Raw genomic sequence first — 12,513 nt, 5'->3', positions numbered from 1 at the left:
CAATCCCCCAAGTTGATCTTCTGATCATCAGAAGATCAACAACCCCTATACCTACTACCTTTTTCACTACAATACTCAATAAACCTCATCTAAGCACAGCAAAACAAAACAATTTAAAGAGAGGATACACCGCTATCGCTCAACGGAGCGAGCGATTCCATGGCCACCCTGTCCTCGTCCAGGGACAGCAGCTGATATTGGCCGTAGGGGTCCTTACCCACAAAGGCCTTGAGGACAATTCTGAGAACCAGGTTCCTGAGACAAGGGATAATACAACATCCACAAATAGCAAGCACAGCCATGACAATTATGATGGTAGTTGCCAAAGTCAGTATGAGACCCCTCCATTTCCCAAACATCCTATTAAGCAGGCTATAGAATGGGTTGTCCTCCACTCCAGACATTGGTTGAAGTTTAACAGACATGGCTTGCAAACCTTTCACGGCTCTGGTGATCTTTCCGTTCGGCGCCGTATTATTGGGGATCATTGTACAACAACGTCCTTTAATCCGAGAGCAGGCACCCCCTTCTTCCGCTAGCATACTATCCAGGACCAACCTATTTTGGAATGCCATGAGAGATGTAGCCGATAGTTGCTCATGGATGCCCTCCGCGAGTTGGGAGGTGACGTTCCCCAATCTTTGAATTTGGTAATGATGGTCATTTATGAAATCAACATTTTTATTCGGAGTTACCCATATAAAAATACTCTCAAGACCTGCGGAAATTTGACAGCGAGCTTTATACTCCTCCGGGACACCTCCGGGAATTCCAATGGCATCCAGGTAGGTGGGGTCCTCCCCTTCTTCCCAAGCATTTCCACCCACGTTGAAGCCACTGACCATACGGTTGGCGGAAACGGTTCGAGCTACCCCACCAGTCACGCTCCCAGGTGAAATCCGCCATTTGAGTGATTTCCGTCTTTTCCCCCAATGTGTAGTTCAATTCTAGGGCCCCTGTTGGCTTCACGGCCCTCTTGGTCACTCCTTCTCCTTGTATTGAAGACATTCCAAAATAGATTCCTGTAACTATAATCAGGGAGATCACCAGAGTCATGATTATAACCTTCTTTGTCCAGACATACACGACGTACATATTTCCCCCTTTGTTAAATGACTAATTTAACACCAAAACACAGTATCCACACACAAGCCCATACACAAACCAGCAGGTCGTCTCCTTCCGTCGGAGAGGCCCCTGACCAGACCTGCAAACAAACCCTTCTATAAATGAATGACAATTCTGCAAAAGATACCCGTGCCAAAGGGATGGACTACATCATTCCTGTATACATACTCCAGAGAAGGGACAAGTCGGCCATTGTCACCCAACATTGATATTATTCCCCAACCAATTGTTAATTTGTCTCACAAAAGTGTTAATGTCATTCAACCAAGAATCGCATAAAATCAGCGTTAAGTCAGCACACCAACATCCTGCAATACAACAATAACACTATCAAGCTCCATCCTCCTGGGCGTCCTGTAAAATAATGTTATTTCAACAAATCAGTCATTCAACAGTCTGTAGACCGTATTCTCTCGTCAGTCACACTGTCCTTGGTAACTAAAGGTCTTTAGTCTCTTTCGCGTGATCACATCCTTCACTACTCCTGTCAGCCAGCTCAGTCGTGCTCCATTTCTGCTTTTAATTAAGACGACACAAACATTCAACAAAACATAAACAATTCACATGACATGACAAGCGAGACTTCACAGACAATAACATTAACCTGGACCCAGGAGTGAATGTCCTCTCACATACACCACACAGACAAAACTGAACACAGCACACTTATTGGTTGAACCATAACACCTAAACCACTACAGACCAGGCTTCTATCCATTGCATTAAACGATCCTATTGTAAATCTCCCTGGCCCTTGCAATACCATAAACTCGGAAAACTCACACACGCCTGTCGTAAAGCTGCCCCCCGCCCCCCCACCCCCAGCTGAGGACGCCTGTGTCCTGTCATAAACCATTTGGTGCACCTTCACTTCAAGTGCTCTTTTAAGCACTCATCCATTTTCTGAGCCGCTTCTCCTCACGCGGGTCGCGGGCGTGCTGGAGCCTATCCCAGCTATCATCGGGCAGGAGGCGGGGTGCACCCTGGACTGGTTGCCGGCCAATCGCAGGGCACATCCAAACAAACAACCATTCCCACTCACATTCACACTTCCGGGCAATTTAGAGTCTCCAATTAATCTACCATGCGTGTTATTGGGATGTGGGAGGAAACCGGAGTGCCCAGAGAAAAGCCACGCAGGCACGGGGAGAGCATGCAAACTCCACACAGGCGGGGCCGGGGATTGAACCCCGCTCCTCAGAACTGTGAGGCTGACGCTCTAACCAGTCGGCCACCGTGCAGCCCCCTCTCTAAGCAATATATATCAAATCCCATTCACCAGCTCAGATAGCAACTTGCACGTCATTTATTCAAACTCCGAAGCGTTTTCTTACCCCCAAAACCTCCCGTACTGTTTTCAGGCTTTTATCCCAGGCACGCAGAGCCGCTCTGGTCCGCTCTGCTGACCCGGAAAGAGAAAGTCACCATACCACTCTTGCTTGATCACATCCGTCCGGCACACGTCTTAATTGATCTATGATTGAATTTATCTTCCAGAATATCATATGCATACCTATTTATACATACAATATGTATGCCTTATTTATTTAGTTAATAAATATAATGGGTACCCTTTGAAGCGCTTTATACCTTTTTACATATATCATTTGATTCATCAAAGTTCTAAGGTTTACTTTATATTGTGTACACAATTTCTAAAACGTATCGCACCGAATATTTATACCATTCACACTTAGTCCACGTTTTTTTTACAATAGAGGCCTGCGCAGGACATGTTTGGGACAAGTAGAATCACTTGTCCGATCTGATTACTCGTGGAAGCTCATACGTCGGAATATAATGGTTAACCAGCGCTTTGTTTTCTTTTGCACAAGGATAGCCTTTGGGCCATCCAGAAAAAGTGCCGACAATTATTAATAAGTACCTTACGCTTTGGACTGGGACCACCATTGCCGGTTCAGTCCATTACCACCACATAAATTCGGGCCTCGGCCCATCTCAGTGTGTTGCAATTCCCTCTTCGTTGGAGGGCAAACACTGAAATCTTGACATATATCACAAAAAAATCAAACATCTTTGACCTTACGCAGAAGATAAGGGTGCCACCAAAAGCGCAGCTTCTTCAGCATTGACACATAACTTTCCTGGAGGTAACATCAGTCTCCTAGGTTCTCCTTGTCATCATACAAACCACAGCTTCTCCTTGTCATCATACTCAGCACCTGTCTCTTGCCACTTACGCTTGTCTTCCTTCGGCGCCGCCTCCTGGAGGTCGCGCACCACATCAACTGTTACTGGTTTCCGCGATATCTTCTATGGCCTCTTGTTTACAAGGATACTACGGCACGTTAACAAAAGCAGTCGGGTTTACCTCGAATGTTACCGGAGTCACGGATGTACACAGACCCCTCAGACCACAGTGAGTCCGGCAGCGAGCTCAACAGCTGTGCGGCGTCCTCATGGTCCGAGAGTTCTCTGCCATGGAATTGCGCCAAAGTCACATGCTCCAACACCCCTCCGTCCACCATGGTACCTTGAATACAAAAACATTCAGTACGAGGAGAGTACAACACATTGGGTATTTGATCTTGTTGCCAATCATTTGCCAAACGGCATTTTCTCACCATGGGTCCCAGTTCTCTGGCTTCATGACCTAATGCTAGTGCAAGTGATATGTGTGGAAAAGATGTCAAGTTCATCATAAACCACTCACTCTGCTCTGGCGCCAAGGTGGACGCAGCCGCCACACCTTGTTTTCCTATGTAAATTCCTGTACTATTTAGCCTCCAATTTTCTTCCTGTATCGACTCAAAAGCTTCCCTATAAACCAAATCGTCATTTTTATCATAAAACAGTGTGAGATGGAGAGGATCAATTGGAGGACGATAGGGGGCGAGAGAGTCGATCCAGGACTTCCACCGCAGGAAGGCCGAGTCATCTCCGCCTCCCTCCTTTGTTTCAGGTTTTAGTCGGGCCCAATATATGTCAGCAGTTGCTTCCGGAAGTTCATGTTGTATCATGTTCCATCCGGAGGATAACGTCTTCCACAGTTCATCACGGTCCCATCGGGGAACCGTATCGTCAGTCCATCCGGGCTACAAAGGATGGTAGCCCTGGTCTTGATAAGCAGATCTCTGCCCATCAGGATCACTGGAGCCCCTCTTTTCATGAGGGCAAACTGATGTTCATGCGTCTGTCCAGCAATTTCAGTCTTTAATGGTGTCGTAATCGGCAGACTCATGGGCACCCCTGCACAGCTCATTCAGGTGGTTGTCTTCCCTTAGCGGGGAATACTTATGGCTCTGTGATATTTCAGTTTTTCTTTTTTAATAGTTTTTTTTCTGTGTACATTAATGAGGAAAAAAAGGAAAAGTTATTTGAACAAATGGCTGCAATATAACAAAGAGTGCAACATTTAAGGGGGTCTGAAAACTTTCCGTACTCATTGTATGTAGGCAGCGCGGCGGACGACTGGTTAGCACATCTGCCTCACAGTTCTGAGGACTTGGGGTTCATGTCCCGGCCTCGCCTGTGTGGCGGTTGCGTGTTCTCCCCGTGCCTGTGTGGGTTTTCTCCGGGCACTCCGGTTTCCTCCCACCTCCCAAAAACATGCATGCTAGGGTGATTGAAGACTCTAAATTGCCCGTAGGTGTGAATGGTTGTTTGTTTCTATGTGCCCTGTGATTGGCTGGTGACCAGTTCAGGGTGTACCCCGCCTCTCGCCCGAAGATAGCTGGGATAGGCTCCTGCACGCCCGCGACCCACGTGAGGAGAAGCGGTACAGAAAACGGATGCACGGGTATGTATGTATTTAATTTACAGGACATTTTTATTTCTGTTAATACAGTAAAGACAGTCAATATCACAACTATTAAAAAAGAGGTAAGGCGAGGTTACAAAGGATATAAAAAGTCAACACACCCCTGTTGTCAGTGGTGAACTGTTAAGATGTCAGACATTACTCTACTGGTCGGGATCTGATGGCTATGCAAGTCTCTGCTGACTGGAAAGTAAATACATGCTACTTTTTAAAATAGGTTGTTATTACAAAGAGGATTATGTCTAGCCACAAATATGGTCGTGCTCTAACGGTCATTGTTTCAACTATGATTACGGTATACTTATAAAAATGTACAAGTTGACCTCAATATGGACACGGAAGCTGGTTTGACCTCAGTGAAGTTTTTATGAAAGATGTTGAAACTGCTGTGAGTTGTTTTCCTTCACTCTCACTTTGCCACAAGATTACAGAAGGCATCCATCCACATTAGTAGAGGTGCGATTGTACACTTCAATGAGATGCTCCTTTCATAAAAGGTGTCAATTTGACGTTTTTATGGTATATTGTTCCGTTAACCCATTTGTTATGACACTTCTTTTTGTAACCCCTGTAGGATGAGTTGGATTCCACCAAGGAAGTGTGGAAGCGCCATCTGATTCGTCCATCCAAGCACGAGCGGGTGCCTCATGCTCGGCCTCATGCAATGTTCATGGCACCTGAGCTGTGTGGCACCCGGGACCTTTTGTGGCAAGTTGGTGAGGAGGACTTTATGAGGTGTGAAGGTGACTGCATCCACCGCAATGATGTTGCTTGTGATGCTGATGTGTTCACTCTCTGTACACATATAACGGCGCAGAACAACCTTCAAGTCCCAGTCGATGGATATATGGCCATGGACATATATGGGTTTATGAAATGTTTTGTTGTTGCAGTTCATTTCACGCCATACTTTTCATTGTATATATTCTATGACATCATTATTACGTGTATTCGCCTTGATATTGCCACCCAAATTGCTGATTTTTGTGATCAAAATATGTAGCTATAAACCTCCATCAGGCATGCAGTGAGTAATTCAGACAACATGTCACAATCACTAATTGTGAACATTTAAGTCTGTTGCTATAAATGTGTGTGGTAATGAAAAGAAGTTTGAAGAATAAAACCAACTGTCTTCTACTGGTTCAGGTAGCTAAACCAGCTTGAGTACGAACTGTATTTTGATCCTTAGGTATATCCTCAGTATACTGCACATTTCTGGGAGGATGGCGCAATGACCAATGAAACGAGGCGATCAAATTTACGCGAATGCACGTTGGCAAATCGGGCAGTAACGAGGTGACGACCTTAAAGCTGTAGACTGTAGACAATATCTACATAGTCTGTGCGAACTGAGTGAATTTGGATGTCTCCACACAGAAACATTTTTTCAGATTGGAACATTTGCGGACTTTATTTTTATGCAATCAGTGTATAACAAGGCACCATGGTAGTGCGATCGACAGTATTACCCTGAAACCTGCTTTATGAAAATATGCACAGTACAACTTGCAGTAAGAGCAGTAGAACGGTTTTATAAAAGGAGAAAAAAAAAAAAAGTACTTCAAACTTGCATGACAATACCAGTTAAAGTTGTGTGTAACCACACCAAAAGGGCTTCTTTTGTCAAAAACAATGTGCAAATGTAATGTAAACAATGTCAACTCCGTGTAAACAAGTAGACACTCTGGCTGGTATGAATAGAGGTGTTTGACCCAACTTTCAGCGCAAGTGTATATCACAATGTACCACATAAAAGTGCATCATCAGCCAAAAATAATTATCTGATCATACCACAGTACATTATAAAAGACCCCAAAACACATTCTGGACAAGGTAGCTACCGAACTGTCCATCAAATGCAACAGTATCTGGGTTTATCAAAGGTTTTTAACTATTTAAATTAAAATACAGCTAAAAGAACAGCTGGCTTAACTTGCTATCCTTCAGATAGATAGGGGAACAAAGATGTTGTGTTACAATGAAAAAAAAAAAGATATTAGTTCCACACCACATACACCAAACACTCCACACCCGAGAACCCATGTGGCTGTCACTTTCGATTCATGCGCTCTCATTGTTGGTTTTGCTAGTTCTGTATCCATCAATTGACCATATGTGCATAGACCCACACTAAAACAAAGTTTTTAAAGGGCCTTTAACATGCCATTTCAAGACTTCCAAAGTCAACTATTGGCACATATAAACTAATATATTACCTTTGCCACTATAGAGGCAAATTCAATATGAAATATGAATTCATATTAAATATCAGTTTGACACAGTATCCTCACTGGCCAGTAGATGTCGTGTGTCCATCACACCAAGAGTACATCTTGAGGAATCAGGCATGTTCAGATAAAGGTTGACACTTGAAGCATAAATATCTGGATGCATACACAAATATAATCACTTGTTCCTCATCATAATACCCACTTTGTCTGAAATCCATGTTGTACTTTGAGGTGATTTGCATACAGACCAACTGACAAATGCCAGCGAAAACATTATCCTCCTTGGTAATTCAGGTCAACAATATTGAATATATTTAAGGAGTCAAAACCAATTACAGAACTATAATGAATTGAAAAGATGAAAATATTACCTGTACAGTTTCCTCAGCTGCCGTTCATTGCAACTCCTGATGATTTTTTTTTCAGATATTCGAAACGCATCAACATCATAAGTGGCATAATCAGCAAAGGTATGTCTGAAGACAGCATCCGTGTCAACAATGATAACTTCTTCATCACCGATTTCGTTCTCTGTTAAGAGTCCACCTACCGCTCCCACAATTCCGCTGTCCAAGGTAAGCACATTAGCTGTTCCCTCCAACGCAGTCAAACTCTCAGAACAGGCGTCATGCGGTTCATGAAGAACATTTCCACGGTCATTATTAGAAGAGACCTTTTTGCATGACAAATAAAGTCGGAATGTTTTTTTCACCTTTCGCTTTTCATACTGCTCACCTAAAGTTGTTTGTGGCTCAAGCATTTCTTCGGTGAAGTCTCGCATTGTAAATTCGAAATCACTTTCCCCGCCTAGTTTGGATTTTCCATCCGGAAAAAATAGTGTTTTGCCTATTTCTATTCATTGTGACATTGTTGTATTAAATGTCTTGTGCCTCCCCCTCTTCTCTGTCTCACCTGCACAAATCTGCCCTGATACTCTTCAAATTGGCCCATCTGATAATTGCGTTGTTCTTTCGAGGCATTAGAATTGCCAGAAGGTTTTTTCACACGCTCATCTGTAAGGCCATTGGTGGATCCCCGCTTTTGTTGAATTCTTGAAATCAAAGATTCAGTTGCTTTGGATATGGTTGTGTTGGTTCCTTCAAACACAGCCACTTCTCTTCTGCAGTACTGACGTATTGCAATTCGCTCTCCAATTCTGTCAGCTGCTGATCAGCGTAGCAATCGATCTGAGGAACAAAGAAGAACATTTGTAATCCAACAAGAAGCTGTAGCAATACTGCAATAGCATGGCCATCAATCATTCTGAAACATAATGACAAGCCTAGAGAGTAAAACGTGTTTGTTAAAGCCAGGTAGAGAAATGATTGACAATAACAGAGCTCTTTTTTCTGATCGAGCTGCCAGAAACTACTGTACGAAACAGCTGATCAACATTTCCCACTGTTCACATTTCAAGATTGCATTGCCTCATAGCACACTGTATATAACCCATACCTAATGTACATTGTGGTTCACATGACTGCCTTGCCACACACTTACATTGATGACAGAGATATTCACAAACGAGGTCATTGGTGCATGCACTCAATTACTAGAGTTAGGCTATTTCTTTCATGTCAAATAGTTGATGTACTTCTTGATTTACACTGTGTACTAGACTCACCACCTGCCAAAAATAACTGGTGTGCAAATTCACTTCGCCACATAAACCCTGATTACTGAGAGTGATATTGCACGTTTACAAACTCCCCCCCCCCCAAAAAAAAATCAACCATTTCACACTGCACGTATACGAAGCAAAAACATTGCCTTGAAGATACAGCTCGATGAAATGACAAATGTTTACAAGGGGGTACATAGCTTCTCTTCAATAAAGGTGGCAATGACCTTCTTTGCTCTTGAAGGAATTTTCGAAAATTTGAATCCATCCTGTGAAACCAAAAATAAGGTTCCTGTCAAACTCAACAATGTGCAAAATGAGTGAATCTGCCCTGTGTGTATATTAGCACGTCTGGAGTTCAATCTCTGTACAATTCAATTTTCTATAAATTCAGTAAATGACCACACATATTTTATGGGTATTGGCATAATCACCGTGATCATTATCATCAGACCACAGCCTACCTGCAATTGATGAGCATGAAATGGCTTACACTTGACAACCAGAGGACACTACGCTTCATTGAATAACCATGGCAAACTTTGAAGACACAACAAGAGGAAAAGTACTTGAACTTGGCAATATGATTCTGCTCATTTGTAAAAGGGCCATGTAACGCGGACAACATTCCTCAATCAATCAAATGAATGTTTGAATTTGAATGTGATTCTCTGGGTGTGTATTAGCCATATGTTTTAGCATATACTGGAGCACCTTAGCAGAACCCAGTAGCTCAGTCCGGCAGTAAGTAGCCCCAACAAATCGTTATCGTGAAACAAAAAGGTGAATAACTGCAGACAAGATACTTGCATTGCTTGATCCATCGCGGACGCATTTGTCTGTCTGCGAACTTGCGCTTCTGCGGCGAGAACTCAACTCAACTAGGACCCCTTTGGTGGCCGCTATGTGCCAGAAAAAAAACTACACTTACGTCAACATATCGGGGATAAGAAGGTTTATCGCGATAGCGTGATTGCAGCAAGCGAATGCTTAAAAGCACGGAAAGTGAAAGGAAACACGCAGGCTAATTGTAGCCGGTCCTGCTAGTACTGCTATATAATGATCAACTACAGCAATATTGCCTTTCAGTTGAACAAATGGGATGTAGGATATATCACGACATGACAATTTATTCGCAGAATTCACACCAGTAAGAATATAACATCCAAATAGAACTTACTTCACTTGACAGATATACGTAGGTATACGGAGCCCCAGACATTTGTTAAACTGAGGGCACGGATTACTAAACTGAGGGAACAGATTATCAATGATTTTTATTTTTCTCATACCTTGGGGGGCTCCGTAAAACTTGTAATTATGTCAATTGAATGTGACAGAAAAGTTTATATTTTCAAGCTATTTTCTCTTTGTTAAATAAAAATCTATTCATATCTAAAAACTAAAAATATCCCACTATAATTTTCAATTGGCCTACGATTCAAATATTTTACAATTTTATCACAATTTTTTTATTAGTAATAAGTTGAACTTTTTTTTTTTTTTTTACATTATTTTTAATTAGAAAAATATATATAATCTATACAAGACTTGCATAGAAATCCTGTACTGCATCTAAAGTAATAAATCATCTGTTAGCTCGAGGGATGTTTTTTTCTTTTGAAATGGAGAAAACGGACTTGTAGACGCTTCGGCGGAGGCTGCGGCGGTTCCGCGGCGACCCGAACGACTCGGATGAGGCCGAAGATGCGCCCGCTTCGTCTTTAGCCGGCGCGCTGGGGCCCAAAGTGTAGACGGGCAACGTGGCGTAGGGCTTGGACGGAAGACGAATCTGACGACAAAGCAGCAACAGCAAAACATTCCCTAATTTGCCTTAAATCCAAGTCAATCTTATAAGCCATTTTTCCCGAAATAAAACATGAGCTGTTTGAAAAAACAGTCATCTTTAAACTAGATTTTTTTTTTCCCAAGATCAAAAATATTGGAATGATGGAAGAGTGAGAATTTTCTCTTATATAAAAATTATTTTTTGTTGTCATCAGAATCAGAATCATCTTTATTTGCCAAGTATGTCCAAAACACACAAGGAATTTGTCTCCGGTAGTTGGAGCCGCTCTAGTACAACAGACAGTCAATTTACAGAACACTTTGGAGACATAAAGAACTCAAGTCAAAAAAATTGCCAGCTTGTTGTAATGGAATTATAGGTTAGCTGTTTAAGAAGTTGATCGCAAGAGGGAAGAAGCTGTTGGAATGTCTACTAGTTCTAGTTTGCATTGATCGGTAGCGCCTACCTGAGGGAAGGAGCTGGAAGAGCTGGTGACCGGGGTGCGCAGGGTCCGAGAGGATTTTGCACGCCCTTGTCTTAGTTCTGGCAGCGTGCAAGTCCTCAAAGGTGGGTACGGGGGGTACCGACAATCCTTTCAGCAGTTTTGATTGTCCGCTGCAGTCGGAGTTTGTCCTTTTTTGTAGCAGCGCCAAACCAGACCGTGATGGAAGAACACAGGACCGATTCGACGACCGCTGTGTAGAACTGTCTCAGCAGCTCCGGTGGCAGGCCGTGCTTTCTCGGAAGCCGCAGGAAGTACATCCTCTGCTGGGCCTTTTTGAGGACGGAGTTGATGTTGGTCGCCCACTTCAGGTCCTGGGAGATTGTAATTCCCAGGAACTTGAAGGTCTCGACGGTTGACACAAGGCGGCTGGACAACGTGAGGGGCAGCTGTGGCGAAGGATGCCTCCTGAAGTCCACGATCATCTCTACAGTCTTGAGCGTGTTCAGCTCCAGGTTGTGTCGGCCGCACCGCAGCTCCGGCCGCTCCGCTTCCTGTCGATATGCAGACTCGCCGGCGTCCTTGATGAGGCCGATGACAGCGGTGTCATCTGCAAACTTCAGGAGTTTGACAGTCGGGTTCGCTGAGGTGCAGTCGTTCGTGTAGAGAGAGAAGAGCAGCGGAGAGAGGACACAACCTTGGGGCGCCCCAGTGCTGATGCTGCGTGTGGATGAGGTGGCGCGGTCACGTCTTCCCTGACAGACAGGCGCGTTCCCGACGCGTGTGGAAAAGGAAGCGCAAGATGACGACGTTGATGGCGGCGGTCGTCCCCGGTCGCTCCCCCAGGGCTCATGGGAAAATGGAAGACAAGAACAAAGGTTAGTTCGACTTAAAAATCTTCCACTGACTTAATTGAACAAGCTAGAAAGTAAGCGGATATCAACCAAATTTAGAAGCGATGACAGAAACGCCGTTTACTGAACAGGTGACTATGGGAGGCTCGGTCGTGCTCGCGTGAACTTATTGACAAGTGAGAACCCAGTGTGTCCCCTCTCAGCCGCAGGTCGGTCGCCGGTTTCGGCTTTTCAGTTTACCCGCAACAATAACAAAGACAAAAGCAATGCCGTGAAGCCAGGAAGGGGAGCGCAACTGTTATTATTTGTCACGAGAGACTGAGAGAGACTCGTCAACCTGACGATCGCATCTATATGAAGGATGTTTCTCATGACAGAAAGAGAGCCAAGGAAAGGACTTTGTGGTGGAGACGGCGGAAAGCTGGAAAGACAAAGAGCAGCTGAATGGTCCTGCGTCTCCACGTTTGCCAAGCGGATTGGAACAATATGATGAAAAGTCTGTTTCAGTGGGGGACAAAGTGGACACATCTCGAAGCCATCAAGGATGCCGTGTGGCGGAGGTCGGAGTCGGTCGGTGATCAGTGGCTCGGCGGAAGATGGTGGGGACACACTTGAGGTCATTTGGTAATTGGTATTAAGCAGGTCACCTGCCCTTGAACAGCAA

At 44.0% G+C, this 12,513-nt stretch overlaps 1 protein-coding gene and 1 long non-coding RNA gene across 16 annotated transcripts in view; one reads left to right on the top strand and one right to left on the bottom strand.

Moving 5' to 3' along the window:
- The window catches only part of LOC133471496 (protein spire homolog 1-like), an 89,767-nt gene that overhangs the window by 48,375 nt on the left and 28,879 nt on the right, over window positions 1–12,513 (bottom strand). For 4 of the 15 annotated variants that reach the window (XM_061761087.1, XM_061761090.1, XM_061761073.1 and 1 more), the window contains exon 18: window positions 10,405–10,556. The exons of the other annotated variants lie outside the window; for them this stretch is intronic. In XM_061761087.1, coding sequence (XP_061617071.1) covers window positions 10,405–10,556 — 152 coding nt within the window. The remainder of the gene's footprint in view (window positions 1–10,404; window positions 10,557–12,513) is intronic. 15 annotated transcript variants of the gene reach the window in all.
- LOC133471514 (uncharacterized) lies at window positions 11,420–11,773 on the top strand. The gene is made up of 2 exons (XR_009786227.1): window positions 11,420–11,551; window positions 11,586–11,773. It is a non-coding gene; the product is annotated as an uncharacterized LOC133471514 (long non-coding RNA).

This window comes from Phyllopteryx taeniolatus, chromosome 21 (assembly GCF_024500385.1).
Source record: "Phyllopteryx taeniolatus isolate TA_2022b chromosome 21, UOR_Ptae_1.2, whole genome shotgun sequence".
NCBI classification, from domain to species: domain Eukaryota; kingdom Metazoa; phylum Chordata; class Actinopteri; order Syngnathiformes; family Syngnathidae; genus Phyllopteryx; species Phyllopteryx taeniolatus.
This window is presented reverse-complemented; position numbering and strand designations above follow the sequence as displayed.